This window comes from Nilaparvata lugens, chromosome 13, assembly GCF_014356525.2.
Source record: "Nilaparvata lugens isolate BPH chromosome 13, ASM1435652v1, whole genome shotgun sequence".
NCBI classification, from domain to species: domain Eukaryota; kingdom Metazoa; phylum Arthropoda; class Insecta; order Hemiptera; family Delphacidae; genus Nilaparvata; species Nilaparvata lugens.
The window spans coordinates 19155819-19178247 of NC_052516.1; the positions used below are offsets into that span (position 1 = coordinate 19155819).

The 22429-nt window shown below is 33.9% G+C and overlaps 1 protein-coding gene across 13 annotated transcripts in view; it reads right to left on the minus strand.

Moving 5' to 3' along the window:
• LOC111050986 (MFS-type transporter SLC18B1-like) overlaps positions 1-22429 on the minus strand; it is a 29764-nt gene continuing 7335 nt past the window's right edge. For 6 of the 13 annotated variants that reach the window (XM_039439977.1, XM_039439979.1, XM_039439984.1 and 3 more), the window contains exons 3-13: positions 22084-22179; positions 19131-19204; positions 16481-16628; positions 14880-14948; positions 13957-14074; positions 12266-12381; positions 10070-10263; positions 8195-8290; positions 6659-6827; positions 3756-4032; positions 1-797 (exon numbers count right to left, since the gene is read on the minus strand). In XM_039439977.1, the coding sequence (XP_039295911.1) occupies positions 691-797; positions 3756-4032; positions 6659-6827; positions 8195-8290; positions 10070-10263; positions 12266-12381; positions 13957-14074; positions 14880-14948; positions 16481-16628; positions 19131-19204; positions 22084-22179 (1464 nt within the window). In that variant the 3' untranslated portion in view covers positions 1-690. Of the gene's footprint in view, positions 798-3755; positions 4033-6658; positions 6828-8194; positions 8291-10069; positions 10264-12265; positions 12382-13956; positions 14075-14879; positions 14949-16480; positions 16629-18161; positions 18310-19130; positions 19205-22083; positions 22180-22429 lie in introns of all 13 variants that reach the window. The other 7 variants (XM_039439987.1, XM_039439986.1, XM_039439988.1 and 4 more) reach the window with 3 other exon arrangements.

A 22429-nucleotide genomic window follows, 5' to 3' on the forward strand; every position in this document is an offset into this window, starting at 1 on the left:
TGGAGACTAACGTATAAATTTTATTGTTCTTGTTAACAAAGAATAACTTACAATAAATTATTATTTACGAAAATAAATACAATGTGCCTAAATATTTCTAGGAATTGTAGTTTTGATCAGTTTAAGAAGATATTATGTGAATCCGAAAACTCATCATATTATGTTTGTAGATGTCTCATGAGATTTTGCTGAGTTTTCTACACATTTTAAAGTACATTTTGTGAAAAATTTCTGTTTTTATTGTTCAGGAGACTGTTACTGAACGATTACTAGGGTGGCCCAATTTTATCTTTGGACAAAAGTATAAACAATGAAATAATCCTAAATATTCAAAGACACAAAAACATTCCGTCATCAAATGCACAACTTGAAAGTGTCTGACTGATGTCGATAAAATTCTGAACAATGATTCAAATAAGATGATATTTCTTTTCCGACATTTTCTGACAATGTAGGTTAAAGTTACAGAAATTAGTCTACATCAATAAATTATTGTCAACTCAGCAAATTCTACAATCGTCTCAAGTTTTTTCAACTCTTCCATCAATATGTTCTCAAAATATATTATCTTGTGAAGCTATATGTGATGATAATCCTCCTTGTTACAATAGTCTTTTTATGTCTTTTTTGACGGATAGCTTACTACAGTCTTCAAGTCAATTTTTGGTTTAAAGGAAGACAATATGGTGCTCATGTAGATTCATAGAAAGCTCTATGCGCGGAGTGTTCAAAACTGCCATAACTTGAGCTATACTGGTTGCCTAGCGTAGCTCCACTCTCCTTGCGATGCCAGTTACCTGAAAAAATTCAAATTTCATCAGTAAAGTTCGAAAAAATGATAAATAATTAGAAATCTCAAATCGTACACATCGTAAAGAACGAAGTCGTGTCTACTGTATATCTAGTAGGTAAATAATTCTAGTAGGTAATAATATATCTAGAGGTAATAATTCCACCATGTTGGAATGTAGTCTTTCGATTTTTTTTAATTCATAAAAGTCCTTGTTAGGCGTCCGTGGCCTCTAATATTGAAAAAATTTAAACGGAAAACTAAACAAGCGAAAGCTCTTTTGAAAAATTATAAGGTCATCAGAAGAAATGAAAATTTGATAGAATATTCAATATTCCAAGTAGATACAGTTGTACCGATTAAGTTCTATCAATTTATTCATTTTACTACAGTTTTTTGCCTAAGTGTAAACTGGCCAACTCTATCCTTGTAAATGTATATTTCAATATGCTTAGTAGTATAGCTCAGTCTAATTTGTTTTGGTAATTTTTAATTTTAGTTGTCATTCAATATTGATTTGTTGATTATATTATGATTGTTCTCATGTGTGCATTTGGAGGTCAGTCTGTAACACTCTTATGTTATTTACTGAAATAAATAAGTGAGAATGCATTTTTTACTTGTTGGAGATGGAATCTAAATTAATAAAAATGTAAATAAATTTATATGAATTTGAATATCACCGTTGATGCAGAGATTCTATTATCTATACGTTTTTGCCCACAAAATGTCTCAGAATATTGTATGAAGAATTTTGTAAGTTACTATATCTCTTGAATTATTCCCACAAATGAAACTAGTATGATAAGCAATATGAATAAGCAACCATGAATAGAAATGCTGATGAAAAAGCATGGAGCAACTGGTGAGAGTCTCCTTCATAATCTAATAATTTTTTGACTTTGCTTTTAGTGTGAATTCTATATCATAATAGAGAATGCTTTATAACGATTATTGAGTATCAATTGGATTCCGATTCAAATCTAGCTATCTAAAAACATTTAATCAATAAATATTTTGTTCTAATCAGACTCAAATTGTTGAAAGTTAAAATGTAGGTAGTTATTTTTTTGCACTTGATGTAAAAAAGTTAGTTATAAAATGGTACTATAGCTATCTCAATAATAGATTAAACAATTCAAGTAGCTCTATGAAAATACAGGATGGGGCAGAGTCGATTGACGAGTTTGGAAGGGTTATAAGTAATGAACCGTTCAACTTGGAAAAAAATTCTTTAATGGGTTCAATTCAGTTTGAAATATAGTTTTTATTGTTAATTTTTCGAAAATTATATCAGTTAAATGGCGGCCATAAGCAGCAATATACTAATGTAGCGTATTTTTGAAGTTTTAAAACGCATTTTGACACACTGCGATTGGTAAGGCCTGGATCTCTTCTCTGATTCGCTCCTTTAGTTCTTCCAAGGTGTGTGGGCGATCTTTGAAAGGTGTGTGAACGAGAAAGAGATAGCACATACTTAAATAGGGTGGAGCACTCCTTATGCTACACACCTTGGAAGAACTAAAGGAGCGAATCAGAGAAGAGCCTTACCAATCGTAATGTGCCAAAATGCGTTATAAAACTTAAAAAATACGCTACATCAGTGTATTGCTGCTTATGGCCGCCATTTAACTGATATAATTTCCAAAAAATCAACAATAAAAACTATATTTCAAACTGAATTGAACCCATTAAAGAATTTTTTCCAAGTTGGACGGTTCATTACTTATAACCCTTCCAAACTCGTCAATCGGTTCTGCCCCACCTGTATTTCATTATTTATATATTATAATAGTAACTTGATGAACTATGAATAGGAGATTGATTCAGTAGCCTATGCATGTATTGTTTCAATTTGTTGTCAATAAATCATTATTCTATTCTGGTTATATAACTATGAATAGAAGATTTATTATATATGTCCTAGGCAGTACTATTATTTATTTATATACTATTATTTATTCATATACTACTATTCATTCATATAAATAATTATAGTAGTAATTCAACGTTCTGTGAATAGGAGATTCATTCAGTAGCCTAGGCAGTATGTTTATCTAGAGAGAGTGTTCTGTAAAAAGATGCCCATAAGTCAGGTCGTGATTCCTCACATCAAAAGAAGGAAAAAAACTCTTATTAATATAGGTCCGAAAATGCTTGGTTACCAAGTTATAAAGAGTGGAAGATTTCAGTTCACCTGCCGAAACGAAGCCCTACGGGTATTTGTTGGCTGTTAATCAAGATGTACAATTCAGCGTACTTTATGTAAAATGAACTGAAAAATTGAACAAACCCGTTCCCAGACCGGTGGTTACAGTAATTTTTAAGATATGTGACAAAATACGCGAAACTTGGTCCCGAAAAACAAGTTCCTTTAAGGTTTGAAGCAGATTTACTATGTTAAATGTACAATAAACATAAAATATGTTTTTAAAGAACTTGTAGAAAATTCAATTTTGAAGAGAAAGATGTAGAATAAGTTTATAATAGAAAAACGCAACCTTGAAAAAATAATCCTTAATCACATACAAAACGCATGAAAAATAGAAAGATTTTCACAAGGAACTTGTTTTTCGGGACCAATTTTCGCGTATTTCGTCACATATCTTGAAAATTACTGTAGCTACAGGTCTGGAAACGGTTCTATTCAATTTTTCAGTGCATTTTACATAAAGTACGCTAAATTGTACATCTTAATTAACAGCCAACAAATACCCGTAGGGTTTCGTTTCGGCAGGGGAACTGAAATCTTCCACCTTGTATAACTTGGTAACCAAGCATTTTCGGACCTATGTTAATTAGAGCTTTTTTCTTCTTTTGATGAAAGAAATCACGCCCTGACGTATGTGCACCTTTTTCAGAACACTATGTATATTATATTATAGTAGTAATTGAACAAGCTATGAATAGGAGATTGATTGAGTAGCCTAGGCGGTAGATGAGAGATAGAAAAATGCCGTGATACCATAAAAAGTCTCACCAAGCCGATTCTTATAGCTGCTGCAAGCGATGATGCCATTCATGCCGGGAGGTCGCTCTCCAGGGCAAGCGAGTGAGGCAGTTGATCCCACTATGTTGATGTGCCCGTTGCTGGCTACCAGCCGCGGTGACTTGTCGCCCAGTAGCGGCGTGTGACTGCTTCCTCCTATCTCTTCGGGCAGACTGGCAGATGCGGCGCTCGGTATCTCTTTGTACATGTTCTGCGGCTTGGTGCAGCAGATGAATATCAGCACTATTGCGCCCTAAAGAAAAATATTTTTCTTTTAATTTTCTTTCTCGATAAATTCTCAATTTTGTTTTGGCTAAAGATTAGAGATATTCATTTTATTGACTCGCATTCTAACAGGCTAAATGAGCAATAGGCAAGTTCTGTTCTTATTAAAACAAAGTCAACTTGATAAGGTTCAGACTGGACATACATAAGTTGTGGAGTTTCTCCATATCAATGTGAGATGTATATAAGATTCTGTCATTTCCACATGTTACGTGAAATGGGAGTGAAATGAGTAAGATTTTGTCAGTTCCACATAACACCAACATGTGTGAACTTCCATAACATGTGGCACTGACAAAGATGCCAATTTTTATGAAATGAATAAGATTTTGCCAGTTCCACATGTTATGGAAGTCCACCATGTTGGTGTTATGTGGAACTGACAAAATCTTATCAATTTCACCTTAATAGGGTTTTATGCAAGTACTTATTTGGGATACAATAATTACTGAATCTTTGATATTGTAACTGTAATTCAAGAGTACCATATTAGTACAGAAGCACATAATACAGCCATAGATAAAGGATAAGCCTAAGACTATATTTCTTGTATCTGATACAGCAGAAGTATAGAAGTTTTCTCTAACAGAAGTGATGGATATCTTTCTCTAGGTCTTTGAACTATAACCAGTTGTAGAGATTAAGTACTCTTGAACCAATTAAACTCAATAAGGTCCTACAGTTGGTAGGTACTCGACAGTATATACGACACGTTGGTATACGACAGTGGAGTGTCAGTACTATAGTGGTAATTTTATTTATTTTTATTTACATTGCAAATAACACTATTTTAATAACATTGAAAGATAAAATAATAAGGTAGTCCTTGTGCTATTTTTCTTCCAAATTTATAGGTAACAAAGTCCAAGATAAGGTTAGAATTTCACGTGTACAATTTTTATAAAATTTTAGTCCAAAATAAACATTAACACCATAAATTTTGAATTAAGATGGCTTAAATTGATAAATTAATTAGAAATATTCCACTCAATTACCACTTTTAAACGAATAATATTGAGTTATTTGAGAAAATTTGGAACTATTCAACAAACACCAACTCGTAAACACTAAAGCTCAGCTGACACCTTGACAATTGATAGGAGATCATTTTTGCCGTTTTTCCGTTTCCATTGCCTTCTATAGTAGATAGCAGTGAATCAAGTTATTCTGGTATATCTGATCTAATAGTTATGGTTCTCCAAAACCCAAAAACAATTTGGCAACAGTGTGGAAATAGAAAAGAATAGAACCACTCCTGCTTCGATTAATGAGAGACAAAGATAGCAAACCAATGTTAATCAGGTGCTGACTTTATTATTGTGAATCTCACTATGGTACTGGTATATCTGATATACTAAGGCCCGGTTGTGCTCCCTATGGGTTGGGGGGCTTTGAATCGATCATCTTACTCACGAATGTGTTGAAAACCAGAATTCACCCACAGTATCCATGCTTGTCGTAGGAGGCGTCTAAAATGGACCTCAAGGCAACTCCAGAAGTTGCCTTGCCTTGAAACCCACGGGATCTGCCCCATCAGGGCAGTTTCAGAGGGGCAAAAAGAAAAACCCAAGAGACCAGAGATGGGTGAAACTCCAGGCACAAATGTGGGTCAAGAGGCTGAGTCGAGGGTGGCCGGGCGCCGGGCGATTTGGTGTCCCCTCTCTCAGCGGAAGGACCTACAAAAAGACCAGGAGTGGAACACACGTAGGTCACGAGTTTTGGGTGGAGTGACCACAAACCTCACCACTGCTCAAAGAAGGACGGCCATTTAGGCAAAACTTCTTGGGAGAGGTGAGGCTTCTGACCCTGCGAAGGAGGGACTAATAGAGAAAACCCAAGAGACTAGAGATGGGTGAAACTCCAGGCACAGATGTGGGTCAAGAGGCTGAGTCAAGGGTGGCCGGGTGCCCTAGAGACAACTTGGCCACCCCTTCCCTAGCGGTAGGACCTTCAAAGTAGGCCAGGAGTGGAACTCACGTAGGTCACGAGGACTAATCAGTCTGAAGAGACTGCCAAGCATATCACACTGGACTGTAACAAGCAACCGGGTGATGAATGGGATGTTAGTATAGGGAAAACTCTTGGTTCTTGTAAAGAACACAGGTATTGGTTTGCCTAACTAACATACTACTTGGGAACACAATAAGCTTCGGTTGACGAGTGGGGTTCTTTGAACCTTTGGATCCTTGAATCGGTCCCTTCAAAAACAATTAACAATAATAATGGTACTGGTGAATATACGAGTATTTTCATAAAAAAATATAGCATAAGGAGTTATATAGGTCGTTTGTGTTCCAAATTTCAAGCCGATTTTTTGTTGATCGAAACCGATTACTGTCGAATGCTGTATATTAATACTGTTTTGGCCGGATGAGAGTGTAAGAACGGCACAGTATGAGAGACTACCAGCGTCACGTAGCTTCACGAAAAAGAACTACCAAAATAATCGGCTCGAGTTGACAGTGAAATTTGGAACATAAACTCCCTATACCATGGGATATCTTCTTATGCTATCTTTCCTCTATGATATATATTCATCTCCAGTCTTTCTTTTAATGTGTAGAGAGAATAATTTCGAATCGAGCTCAACTCACCACAACAGCTCCCAGCACAATAATCAACAAAGTTGCTGCTCTGAATCCGAATGCATCGTAGAGCACACCTGCAATTGATGGACCAATGAAAGCTCCCAACGCAAACGTCGATGTCCACAGACCAGAAATCAGTCCATAAGTTTCTAGGTTGTTGGGGAAACCATGCGATCTGGAAAAAAGAGGATTAATAATATCAAATCAATATTTTATTGGTAAAACTTTTTTCCAAAATAGATAGATAGATAATGACTTTTATTCACACTTTACAATAAAAGTGATATGGGCGAAATTGAGGCAATAAGAGCCCCCTCTTCCATTTAACCCACAAAATACACGGACTTTATCAGACGAGCATGAATAAAATAAAATAATTACAACAAATCTTGGATACTATTAGTAAAAAAAAACTAAATATTTTAGTACATCTAGTAAAATATCAGCTTTGTAACACATAACTCCAATCAACCTTGATTGAAATTTATTTTTCATGAAGACATCATGATTTATCACATTTATATTTCAAATAATTGATCCCAAATTAGCTCTGAAGATTGTTGAGAAAACCATGTGATCAACAATAAGTAAAGAAATATTTCATTAGGTCAAGTTTTCTGTCTTCACCATAGTCGATAGACTCGGGAATCGCCAATTCTCATCATAAAATTGAACAGTCCAAAGACATTATATAAGTTATCAAAATAATATATATCATATACTATTAAAATAATATATATAAAATAATTGATGCCGAATAAAAATGTTTATGAGTCTAGTGTGTGGTTTCACCAAGTACGGTCAAAACATTTGAACATGGCCAAGCCGAGAACGATTTATTACAAGTGTGCACTAGAATTATCGAAACGGTAACTATCGCCATATAAAAACCATGTTCCAGTGCACTCGTTGTGAAGCATACCTTATTTGAACTTGTTCAAATGTCTTAACTGAGTTTGGTGGAACCAAAAATTAGTCTATCTAGGATATGTTGATAGCCAAACTCTCAAATAAATGAGGAAACATTAATCTTACATAGCTTCGTATCTCACAGTCTACATTTGGAATGAAATTGATGTCAAATAATTTGTCCGTGAGTCTCAGGAAATAATCATTTTGCTACACAGTTCAACCACAGAGAAACAATAGCGTAAGTAGATATCCCATGGTATAGGGCGTTTATGTCGCAACTTTACTGTTATCTCAAGTCGATAGACCACGTAGTTCTTTCCTGTGAAGCTGTGTGCCACTGGTAGTCTCTGATACTGTGCTGTTCATACACTCTCACCCCAACAAAACAGTAAAAATCTACAATAATCGACAGTAATCGGCTTGAGATAACAGTAAAAGTTGCGACATAAACGCCCTATACCATGGGATATCTACTTACGCTATTGTTTCTCTATGGTTGAACTCAAAGTTTCATATTAAAATAATGAGCGATATTTATTTATATAGAATCAAGTTGCGTTGTATGCTTTAATAATGGAAAAATACGTTAAGTTTCTTGATTTATTGTAAATTAAATTGATTTGCACTTACATAGCACAACGGAGCGCATCTGTAAAAGATGAAACTAACAGAGCTGCAATTCCAAGTCCATGGATCACCAGTCCAACAATTGTAAGCCATAACGTTCTGGAAAACAGAATCATAATATTTTCATAAAATTTCAACAATTTCACCAAAATTAAATATAGAAAAACACTGGTGGAAGTTGTCTCTGGCAATAAGAATTTGTCTCATATAACTTTGTCAATACAGTTATTTGTGCCTCATCTAGGTATCACAGTGTACCTTTTCCTCCATGAGGGGAATGATTGACGCTCAAGGGGTAACCGAGGATAACAATTTCCCCGTGGAGGAAAATAACTTCAGTATCACAATGCATACAAAATTTTTGTCCATCCAAGTTAAAAACAAATATATTATTCAATTACACCCTCATTATAATTCTTTCATGTTAAAAACTAGCTCAAACTGGACCAATAAGCTATGTGGCGAATCATATGATTGCCACCGCCACCTGTGATGTTGTCAACTGGCAAAGTTGTTTATAACTTGTAACAGTTTATTTCAAATATTTTATCAATAGTTCAATTTGTCATTCAACATTAAAATCAATTCACCATTCATTTAGTTTCATTTATTCAATTTAAACATAGGAATCATCAAATCAAATTAAATTCCTATATTGGTGACCCCGACGTAACCAGGCTTACATCTCTATGGGTGGAAGCATGGTGGAGCGAAGAAGCATCAAGCTTAAAGCTTGAGTGATCCATTTATTGCATGTAATTCGATTAATTGAATACATTATGCATTACACGCATTACATTCAGTAATCTCAATCTTCAAGCTACCTTCGCCGCTCCACCTTGTTTGCACTTCAAGACAGAAAATAAGAAAAACAGACTGAGCCCTTACTATTTCATTTCAAGACTTTCACCACATGAATAACTCTACTAAGGAGCACTCTGATGGGTTATTGAATCATCATTAAGGGTCAAAACATAGCGGAGCGAATTAGGCGAAGGTAGAGTGTGTTAGAGAAGGAAGCTGAGAGTGTTGAAAACTAATGCATCTATTGAAATGTGTATTGACATGGAGGAGCGGTGGTGGAGGAGTCAGAGACACTTGAAAATACATTATTTTCAACAATCTCAGCTTCCTTCTTTCATTACACAGTCATATCACAGATCATAGATAGATAAGATAATCGTTAATAGTAATCTCGCAAGGAAATATAGAAGGCAGGAGAGCTTCAGGAAGAAGAAGAATTTCCTGGTTTGCCAACCTGAGAGCATGGTTCGGAAAGACCTCTATTCAGTCGTTCCGGAGCGCAACCAACAATGTAATAATAGCCACAATGATCACCAACATTCGTATCGGACAGGCACCCTTAGAAGAAGAATAGTAATAAAGTATTTGTTAATCTCAAAACGGATCCAATAGGGAATCACAAATCGTTTATAACAGTTGGTTCAATATCTATAATCTGATGTATTATACCTATGACTGCGTAAAACTGGATTCGCACATATCAGTATCAGTGAAAGTGACCAGCACAGAGAAAATAAAATCCACATGAGTTCTGATTTGACTATTCCTACTCAACACGACCGAGCGGGTATGAATAATCCCATTTGAACTTATGGGGATAAAAATCTCACTGTACTGGCCACTTTCTCGGCCCTCATACTGGATTTCGATTTGAACATAGAATTATTTATGTTTGAATAAAAATATAAATCTCAGTACCCTTTTGAATTATTTAAAGAGATTAATATATTTATTTATATTAAAAGTAGCCCTAAAGTAAATAGACAATTTATATTTGATTTGATTGAATTTGATTTTTATTTGAACACAGGATATGTTTGATTTGATTTTGATTACAACATAGAATATACATACGTAGGTATAGGCAGGAAGGGGATGGGCCCAATAGCGGAGAAGCCGGCAATGAGTAGAATGCAGCCGGTGACGGAGGCGACCTTGGGGTGGAGGCGGCGACCATCACACAGCCACCCCCAGCAGGGGGCGGTCAGCGCATACGTGCCCCCGTTTATCACGAACATCACTCCCAGGATGGCCGGAGGCAGGTTGAACTACAAAACACATGCGACAAATGGTTGGACAGAAATAAATAATAGAATATATAAAAAAATAAGGAGAAAATACTTATATAGTGTGTCTAATATTATAAAGGAATTAATGTCCAACAATCTCAATATGACATGGAGAGACTTGGAGCGACAGAAACGAAGAGGAACGAACTACGTAGAGACAGTTTGTTGGTGCGGCCAAATGTCAACTTAGATATAGATGGCCCTGGTAGTAAGTAGGTAGTAAGTAATCTCAATATGTAGAATGTCTCAAAGAATATTCTTTACTCATTCTTTTTTCGAAACTTTTATTCATCAAAATTTGGGAGTATACAGTTTTGGGCTATACGCCTGTTGTCTTCTGCCAATCATATTATATTGTAATTATGATTTGTGATTGTCAATGCAATAAATAAATAAATATTACCCAAAGAAAGGAAAAGTATGTCAAATTTAGGAAGAAAGCTGGCCACTACCACCTAGATTTACAAATTTATAAATTTAGGTGCTAGTGAGCTAGCCCGGGGGCTCATTATATTATAGTCATGTTTGTTGAATGCCTGATCTCTAGGACACTAACTTGTTTTGAAACTGAAATCAAATAAATTTGGAAAAAATAATACAATAATCACTGGAAAAATGTGATTAAAATTGTTTTGTGGTGTGTTGCAGCTATCCTACTGGAGGTTTTGAGAATCCCAGGGGTTGTGCAACGGATTGCTTTGCCAGTTGTTGGTTATAATAAATTGGTTTTAAACTAAAATCGAATGAATTAAAAAACATTATACAGTAATAATAAATATGATGAATTTGATGAAAAATGTGGTGAATTGTTTTGTGGTTTGTTGCAGCTAGCCTACTGGAGGTGTTGCGAATCCCCGGGGTGGTGCTAGCCGCTGCAAGTATTATTGTCACCTCCATGAGCATCGGATTCTTGTCTGCCCTACTTGAGCCTCATCTCAGACAGGTACCTCTAACTATTACAATCTAAAAATTCTAGGCCTGTTTTCTAGGACAGTAAATTTAATGGACCATTACAACCTATAGTATGAATTATTAATGATCTACTCGATTTAATATTAAGTGACCTAGAAAACCTATAAATTTAATGGTCCATCACAAATTACTTGTAAATTGAATAGCAATAGAAAACGGTAAATTTAAATTCATAATGGAATTTAAGTATACGTGATTTTTATCTAGAGAAATTTCCTCCTAGCTTAGTAGGTATAAGGACTTCTCATGTTTTTATGACTATAGTTAATTTTTAATCATTCTTTACTTTCCCTTACGCCTCTGAGCTGCTACTTTCTCTTCCCTTCCTCACTCCCTGTTTCTCTTCCCGATTTTCTCATTAAAGGTTAGGTAACAAAACTAAGTTTCATTTTATTCCATTAGTATTTTCTTGCATTATTGCTAATCATTGAACACTCGACTCAGGTTTTACAAACCTTGCAGGGACTACCCGTTTAATACATTTAAAAATGTATTAAACGGGTAGTCCCTGCAAGGTTTGTAAAAACCTGAGTCGAGTGTTCAATGATTAGCAATAATGCAAGAAAATACTAATGGAATAAAATGAAACTTAGTTTTGTTACCTAACCTTTAATGAGAAAATCGGGAAGAGAAACAGGGAGTGAGGAAGGGAAGAGAAAGTAGCAGCTCAGAGGCGTAAGGGAAAGTAAAGAATGATTAAAAATTAACTATAGTCATAAAAACATGAGAAGTCCTTATACCTACTAAGCTAGGAGGAAATTTCTCTAGATAAAAATCACGTATACTTAAATTCCATTATGAATTTAAATTTACCGTTTTCTATTGCTATTCAATTTACAAGTAATTTGTGATGGACCATTAAATTTATAGGATTTATAGGTTTTCTAGGTCACTTAATATTAAATCGAGTAGATCATTAATAATTCATACTATAGGTTGTAATGGTCCATTAAATTTACTGTCCTAGAAAACAGGCCTAGAATTTTTAGATTGTAATAGTTAGAGGTACCTGTCTGAGATGAGGCTCAAGTAGGGCAGACAAGAATCCGATGCTCATGGAGGTGACAATAATACTTGCAGCGGCTAGCACCACCCCGGGGATTCGCAACACCTCCAGTAGGCTAGCTGCAACAAACCACAAAACAATTCACCACATTTTTCATCAAATTCATCATATTTATTATTACTGTATAATGTTTTTTAATTCATTCGATTTTAGTTTAAAACCAATTTATTATAACCAACAACTGGCAAAGCAATCCGTTGCACAACCCCTGGGATTCTCAAAACCTCCAGTAGGATAGCTGCAACACACCACAAAACAATTTTAATCACATTTTTCCAGTGATTATTGTATTATTTTTTCCAAATTTATTTGATTTCAGTTTCAAAACAAATTATTGTAACCAAAAACCGGCAAAACAATCCGAAGAAAACAACACAGAACAATCCACTAAGATCATAAAAAATATAATATTGTACAAGGTGATGCAGTCAAACTGCACTGCTATTTCTGGTATTAAAATAAAAATCACAGAAAATATTGACAAGCCAAGTATATTACAAAAAAATTGTAAGAACACAAATTGAAATTTTAGTTTTTTTACAGAAAAATTGTAACTTTTCGAATATTACTCCAGTAAAATGGCGACCATCATTTTGCACACATTGTTCAAGTTTCACACTGAAATTCTCACTAATTTCTCACTAACACGCCGTAGCTCCTCTGGTGTCATTATACGAATTTCTTGTCTTATCCGATTTTTCAAATCCTGTATTTTTACTGGACAAGTCTCAAGAACCTTGACTTGAAGAATCCCCATAAAAAGAAATCACAAGAGCTTAGATTGGGTAATCTTGGAGGTAATTGAATATCCTCATTCCTACTGATCAAGCGGTTCGGAAAAATATTTCTCATAAGGTCAATTCATACTCTAGTAATATGACTAGCTGCTCCATCTTGTAGAAAATGAGTGTTCTTATTCACATAAAATCGTTGAAGTTCAGAAATGAGGAAGTTATTCAGAATTTGAGCATAGTGAGCTGGTGTTACTGCAACGGCGTGGCCATTGTAATCCCCAAAAAATATGAACCAATGGCTGTCTTCGGATGGAATAATTGGTACATGCAAATAAAATAAGAATATTAAATTTTCGGACCATTTCGGAGACATCGCAGGCCGAATGGAGCAATGAACTTTTATGGAGTTCTTGTGGATTTTGAACAGTCCAATACCGGAAATTATGTCTATTTACGTGTTAGTGAAAATTTTAGGGTGAGACTTGAATAAGGTAATGTGTGAAAAATGATGATCGCCACAATACTGGAAAGTAGGCTACGGTTTGTTCAAAAGTAACAGTTTTTCCATCTAATACCAAAATATCCATTTGCGTTCTTACGATTTGTTGGAATATATGACTTGAAAATATTCACTTCTAAACAACTAAATTACGACATAACAGTCAGAAATCTATGAATAAAAGATATTGGCTTCTACTCACATTTATGTGTAAAGAATTATTTATAAATATTTGACTGCTATGTCGTAATTTAGTTGTTCATTATTAACAAGCAATTCGTAATGGGAACAAACTTTGAAGAGTATTGAAAATATTCTCTGTGAATTCTATTATAATACCTGAAATAGTACAGTTTGACTGCCCCACCTTGTAGAGTCAATAAAAAAGTGATAAAACTAACCTCCTGCTTTGGAGTCCTCCTCGCGATCAGGATGATCTGGTAGAACGAATGCTGTCATAATCGCTGACATGAATAATGCTGAACCCATCACTAAGAATGGCGTCGTGTATCCACCAGCCTGATTCAACAAAATCATTTATTAGAAGAGGATAAAATGGGGGATTCTTAGTGAAGTTGAATTTTTCAAATGAGAAATAAGCATGCCATAAAAATTGTACAAATTAGAATTGGAACTGTTTTGGGTGTAAACCTGTGGTACTTTTCTGTAAGTTGTGTACTTCTAAATGATTGAATTGAATAAATAAATAATAATAATAATAAATAAAAATTGCTGGTACACAAATAAAAATCTTAAATAAATATTTTGACAAAACTATGCTTGATTATGTAGTGCCTTTGCGATTCAATAAATTATATTCTAATGTCTAGGATAGTTATTATTAAACATTCACTAATTACACCAATCTATAGTGATCAATAAGAATCAAAATGATGAATAATCATAATATAATGATCATATTCATAATAATCCAAGTGATCAATAATCTAGTGATCACAATCGATACTCAAAAAATGTGATTACAAAGAATCTAAACTCATTTGAATCGTTCTGTTGTGTATCAATAGAAATCAAAATAATTAATAGAAAAATTTAAATGGTTGAGTGTTTATAGGATAGAGTCGAAGTGATTAAGTGATAGAGAGAGTTGAAAAATTTGAATCTAATAAAAAATGAGGAATTCTATTCAGGGAGAAACGGATAAAACAACGTAAAAAATGTAATAAAATAATGTATGGTAGAAGTGAATAAATTAAAATACTTATTTATGATTTGAATAATGAATGAATAAGAAAATCTTAAAACATCTAACAAATAATTTAAGTTGAAAGTGAATTGGATTGATATGAATTTTAATAATTACCTGGTAAAGAATACCACCAACTGTCGGTCCTACTATAAGACCAAAGCCAAAGCATGTTTCTAATGAAGCCTAGAAAAAGTTAAAAATCACTGTTATTTATACATGCAATCAGTCAACGGATATCAGAATATTCTTTAAAACACTCATTCAATACATACACTTCAGATCAAAATTATTTTATTCCAATGAAAGTTCTCAACCTTGCATACGGCAATAAGTTTCAAACGATAATTGCTTTGTGCACACTTTAATGAATCAAACAAAAATTAATTATTGATTTTCTAAAACAAATTTACTGTTTACAGAAATGAATAGGTATAAAAAGTTTAAAAATCACTGTTATTTATATGCAATCAGTCAATGTAATCAGAATATTCTTTAAAACACTCTTTCAATAGATACTTCAGATCAAAATTATTTTATTCCAATTAAAAAACTCAATTAATTGAATGAATAAGACAAAAATTAATTACTGTATTGATTTTCTAAAACAAATACAAGTTTACTATAATAATGAATTGGTATATACCGTATTGATAACAGTAGAATAATTCGATAATGATGTATGCTATATGAGAGCATTAAGCTATGTTGGCCAGGTTAGCCGATACAACAAAGGCGTTGCACCCTTTAATTTTCTAGCGCTACCTGATCGTGGGTTCGAGTCCCGCCGGTAGGCATGGACGCTTGATCATCTAATCAAATCACCCTCTCACTATTCATAACCCATGCACAAGCTATAAGCTAGCTCATGTGAGTATCATCCACAATAAATAGATATGTACTAGAGTGGGTTTGATTTTTTCTGGGAAAATCACATTTCAACTCAAATATACTAGAGACCCCCTGGGTTAGAAAACTCGTTCATTAACTGTTGTATGCTAATCTTTGAAACCCGCTACATTCAATTTTACAGAGTTGGTGAAAATAATGGAAACAGCTATAAATATTTCTCTTACAAGAATAATTTGACACAGTAGATTCCATTGGGGATCCTATTCGAAATACAAAAATTACTGTGCGACGCTTCAGCATCTTTGTCCCTCATATGAATCCAAATTATTTTTTTTTAATGAGAAAGGGGTCACGTGATACATGATTTCGATGCAGAGTTCTAAAAGAAAATGAATGGCGAAAACCGCACATTGATATCTCAACCCGTATCAGTTTGTTGATGTAAACGTTAATATACTGTATTATGTTGTTTATTAACCAGCTGAAATCATGTCAGAGCATGAAGGACTGTCTGTGTGATAGCTCCCAAATAGCATCAGCTGATGTTATGAATGAATGAATGGAAAAACTGTGGTAATTGCATGCAATAAATTCTTCAGCTGACTAAATGATAAATCACAACAATTTTTCTCTTATGCACTTTCAATGTTATTTTTATATCCTGAAAAAGTGACGAAGGAGTGAGTCAATCGTGTTGTCCAACGAACTTGACCTGTAAAAAGGTTCGAAGAATACGTGTTCAAAATTTGAAGCAGATAGATCAATTCTTTCTAAAGTTATTGTAGAACATACAAACAGACGGACAACGACTTTGGCCTTCAGTGAGTGAAAAATGAGAACTCGCTGACGCTCGTTCAATTACTCACAAATGTGGTAGCGACGTTGTCAGGAAACTCTTTGGCGATTATTGCAAAGGTGGCAATGAGAAAAGCCGCATTTCCCAGCGCCTCCACTATTCGAATCACAAACGATAACGTGATGAAAGGGTAATGTCCATCCACTTTGTCCAACAGTCTGCAAACATCAACAAAAGTCAGTTGAATCAAGAACTACTAAAGCATTATTTGGATCTGCAAACAAGAAAAATTATAATTATTATGAACGGAAATCCCAATTAAATGCTGTGAATCACCCCGAAGACTTCTGCTACTGGAAATATTGACAACACAGGATCAACAGCTAGATGGAAATTTGATGAGAGCTACTATTCAAAAATTATTTGTCAGCCCGGAAGTCGAGCCCGGTACTTCCTAATTGCTAGTCAGGTCAACGGATATCAGAATATTCTTTAAAACACTCATTCAATACATACACTTCAGATCAAAATTATTTTATTCCAATGAAAGTTCTCAACCTTGCATACGGCAATAAGTTTCAAACGATAATTGCTTTGTGCACACTTTAATGAATCAAACAAAAATTAATTATTGATTTTCTAAAACAAATACAAGTTTACTATAATAATGAATTGGTATATACCGTATTGATAACAGTAGAATAATTCGATAATGATGTATGCTATATGAGAGCATTAAGCTATGTTGGCCAGGTTAGCCGATACAACAAAGGCGTTGCACCCTTTAATTTTCTAGCGCTACCTGATCGTGGGTTCGAGTCCCGCCGGTAGGCATGGACGCTTGATCATCTAATCAAATCACCCTCTCACTATTCATAACCCATGCACAAGCTATAAGCTAGCTCATGTGAGTATCATCCACAATAAATAGATATGTACTAGAGTGGGTTTGATTTTTTCTGGGAAAATCACATTTCAACTCAAATATACTAGAGACCCCCTGGGTTAGAAAACTCGTTCATTAACTGTTGTATGCTAATCTTTGAAACCCGCTACATTCAATTTTACAGAGTTGGTGAAAATAATGGAAACAGCTATAAATATTTCTCTTACAAGAATAATTTGACACAGTAGATTCCATTGGGATCCTATTCGAAATACAAAAATTACTGTGCGACGCTTCAGCATCTTTGTCCCTCATATGAATCCAAATTATTTTTTTTTAATGAGAAAGGGTCACGTGATACATGATTTCGATGCAGAGTTCTAAAAGAAAATGAATGGCGAAAACCGCACATTGATATCTCAACCCGTATCAGTTTGTTGATGTAAACGTTAATATACTGTATTATGTTGTTTATTAACCAGCTGAAATCATGTCAGAGCATGAAGGACTGTCTGTGTGATAGCTCCCAAATAGCATCAGCTGATGTTATGAATGAATGAATGGAAAAACTGTGGTAATTGCATACAATAAATTCTTCAGCTGACTAAATGATAAATCACAACAATTTTTTTTCTTTTGCACTTTCCATGTTATTTTTATATCCTGAAAAAGTGACGAAGGAGTGAGTCAATCTTGTCCAACGAAATTGACCTGTAAAAAGGTTCGAAGAATACGTGTTCAAAATTTGAAGCTGATTGATCAATTTTATCTAATGTTATTGTAGAACATACAAACAGACGGACAACGACTTTGGCCTTCAGTAAGTCAAAAATGAGAACTCGCGGACGCTCGTTCAATTACTCACAAATGTGGTAGCGACGTTGTCAGGAAACTCTTTGGCGATTATTGCAAAGGTGGCAATGAGAAAAGCCGCATTTCCCAGAGCCTCCACTATTCGAATCACAAACGATAACGTGATGAAAGGGTAATGTCCATCCACTTTGTCCAACAGTCTGCAAACATCAACAAAAGTCAGTTGAATCAAGAACTACTAAAGCATTATTTGGATCTGCAAACAAGAAAAAATTATAATTATTATGAAACGGAAATCCCAATTAAATGCTGTGAATCACCCCGAAGACTTCTGCTACTGGAAATATTGACAACACAGGATCAACAGCTAGATGGAAATTTGATGAGAGCTACTATTCAAAAATTATTTGTCAGCCCGGAAGTCGAGCCCGGTACTTCCTAATTGCTAGTCAGGAATGCTTACCCTTGCAAGAAACTGACAATCTGTGGATAGCAACGCTCATAATACGCGAAGGCATAGCGGCCAGCCAGTTGATGGGATAGACGAGAAATTTATTCAATTTTCATTCCATTCATTTATTGTGGAATAAAACCTGTATATTGATACAGCAACAATCAGTAAACGAATAATATGTGGTCAAGTGTAGTTGAGATGACTCCCAGATACCAATTTAAGCCTTTCAAAACCTTCCTCTGTCGTCAATGGTGGAACCTTTTCTGAAGGCTTGTAGGGGACAAACAAGTAAACTTATAAACAAAGCAACCAGTTTTAACTGAAGAATATACTTTGAAACATGTAACACTTTTAACAGAATAACACTTGAATAACACTTCAAGAACCTGTGCCGGTAACTAAACTCACAAAAAAAATTAAGAACCTGTGACTGAACTTTCAAATTATTTTGTCTCTGAATGGCAAATCAACGTTCATTCAATTTCAGAAGAATATATGATAAAAATAATATAATGCACTGAATAAAATAACTTAATATAAAATTTGAAGATATATTTAAAAACATACCCAAATAATATTGCACAAACACCTGTGGTGAAAATCCCACCATTGAATAACGTCTTGGGGCCAATACGGTTTAACTGAAAAATAAAAATCAACCAATAAATCAAAAATTAATATTCTGTCAACAATCAACTTTATAATTCACAAAATATTCACAATACTCACATGGTGAGGTTCACTTAAAACTGTCTACAATCCTTATGAATGATAGCAATGCTTCCCATCTACCTAATGCTGCTAGTTCAAAGTGAATCTCCGCAATATTAATCGATTTTGATGTGGAGAACATGAAAAGCCATTATTTAAAAATTGACTGGTTGAATGAGAAAATCTGAGATAAAAATTGATTTATTGCACATTCAGTGATGTTATACAACGTAATGAAAAAGACTGAAGTGAGATTCACTTAAAACTGTCAGCAGTCCTAATGAATAACATAAACGCTTCCCATTTAACTAATGCTAACAGTTTGTAGAGACTCTCACTATATTTTAATTAAAGACATTTTATTCTGTTATCAGCGATAGTTGGAAATTGATCAACTGTTGATTGATATCGGAATTAATAGACCTTAAAAAGTTGTAAGATTTGAAAGTCAATCATTTATCACTCAGAGTAGCCGAAAATCTGAGCCTTCGTGGATACTCCATAACATAGTAACTAAGTAGCATAGTAGTCTACCATAGATGAACAATTATAGCATAAGTAGATATCCCATGGTATAGGGCGTTAATGTCGCAACTTTTACTGTTAACTCAAGCCTATTTCTGTCGATGTTTACTGTTTTGTTGGGGTGAGAGTGTATGAACGGCACAATATGAGAGACTACCAGCGTCACACAGCTTCAAGGTAAAAAACTACGTGGACTATCGGCTTGAGATAACAGTAAAAGTTGCGACATAAACGCCCTATACCATGGGATATCTAGGCTATTGTTTCTCTATGATAGTACATAGTAACACAGTATGCAATCATTAAATTTTAAATGAAGTTTAAGAAATTTCAAGTCCACTCAATATCAAATTGAGTTTTTTAAATTTTGAGTTTAGTTGAGTTATTTAATTTCAACTAACGTTGTTCTCTTTAAAGAAACTGTCGGAAACTTAACAACTGGAGCTTGCTGATATCATAAAGTAGTAGAGGATCAAGTTTCATGTTAATATCATACTGTTATAATAGCCTTCATTTTAGTAAATATCAAATTACAACATCATTATTTTCCTTTATAATTAAAATGATAAGACGATGATGTTGTCAATACCACTATTATATTTGTTCAAAAATTAATTTTACATTAGTTCAGCTATGTTGAAGATATGGCAGATGTTGACATGAAACCTGATTCTGTAATTTAAATTAATTTTTGAACTACCTAAAATAGTGGTATAGACAACACATCATCGTCTTATTTTTTCAATTATTATAAGAAGAATAATGATGTTGTAAGTTGATGTTTACTTAAATGAAGGCTGTTATAACAGTATGATATTAATATGAAACTTGATTCTCTGCTTTCTGGTAACAACAAGCTCCAGTTATTAAGTTATCAACATCAACGTCTTATTCTTTCAATTATGGAGGAATACCGCAACATCTCATACCATACAAACAAATTATTTTCATTAATAATTGGAAGAATAAAACTTACAATGTAAGAATCAAGAGGAACTGCACTTATAGTAAAATGAAGTTTTGGTTTTATAATTTCCAATTCCGGAGAATTCAATGTTTTTCATATTGCAAGTTAGAAATCTCATCACATTTGAACTGTCATATTTGTTGAATGAGGAGCAGTGGTGTAATGAGTACTGACAGTTGACAGTAGGTCTCACTATAGAAACCCTGACATTGAAGCAAACAGAGCTCCATATAAATTCGAATCGAATGAGTCACTGTCGATGATGTAGAACGATTTTCAGCTTGAAATTTGACCTATGTGGTCACGAAACCATGGTCCTCTACCAAATAAAACTGTAGAATTTAACGATATATGTGTGTTTTTATTTCATTAGAGCTCAATTGAGGTGGTATATGGAAAAACGGCACATAGAGCAAAATTGTGTTTTGAGAAAATCGCATTCAAGTTTTCAGTTTGGATGGATCAATGTATTTTATAATTGAATTAAACTTTCTGTTAGTACCAAATCAAAATTCATTATATTGATTTCATGTTGATCAATGATGATACATGATTATATTTCTAATTTATTCCAAAAAATATGTTTGAAAAGTTGCTTGTATGTGCCTTTTTTCCAAAGACAAATTTATTTTGTACAAATTCGGGTTTGATCAACTATGAAACACATGTTAATCAATGCTAAATGCTGTATTTCTCTTAAATTAGAAAGTTATATACACATAAAAAAGTTTTCAATCATTTTAATAAAATATATATGTTGAAAAAAAATCAATATTGAAATATGCATAGGTATTCCTAGCAGGTTGCATAGGTTTGAAATTCACAGTATTGAAGCTTTCAGAGCACAGCAAAGAACGATCTTGTTTTATCTTTATAATAACATATTTCATGATAGTGAACTTTTTGACTTTGATGGAGATTTTGACAGAAACATAGGGAGAAATAATAGTCTCACTGACCACCAAATCCCTCCTTGACACAGCTGTTTATAAACAGTTGTACCAACATCAGTTTTCAAGATTTTTGTTTGTGATTTTCAGGATATATATGCAGAACAAGATGGCCGATTTAATAAAGCAATCTCCGGAAAAAGGGCATATAGTTCTATGTGCCGTTTTTCCGTATACCACCTCAATTATTTTAGATGAGGTTCAGTATAATCATAAATTAAAAAGAGCAGTATTAATCTTTGTTATCATGAAGAATTAATTAATATAATAGATTGATAAAACTTTCTATTATATGAACCTTTTTATAAATATGGTAAGTAAATAATTATATGAACTGTAATAAATAATAATATGAACTGTTACTTACATGCTGTCCATAAAATGGACTGACTGCAAATACTATAAGTTCAAAAACTCCAAATACTAAGCCATACTCAGTGGCTGTGGCTCCTTTCTTCTCTGCCTGAAAATTAAAGTTAAAAGATACTAAAATGAAAATTTGTATATAAAGTAATTCTATAAGGTAGGCTAATTCAATGGGATGAAAAATCATTTTATCACTTCACAAATTGAGCGAGTTGAAAAGTTAGTTATGATTGGAGACTAACAACCAAAAAATGTTGAATGAAAAAGACTAAGAAATTTTCAAAAACCACAGATTTATTGATACTTGGAAAGACCGTTTTCGGTTATTACACCATTGTCAATCTCTG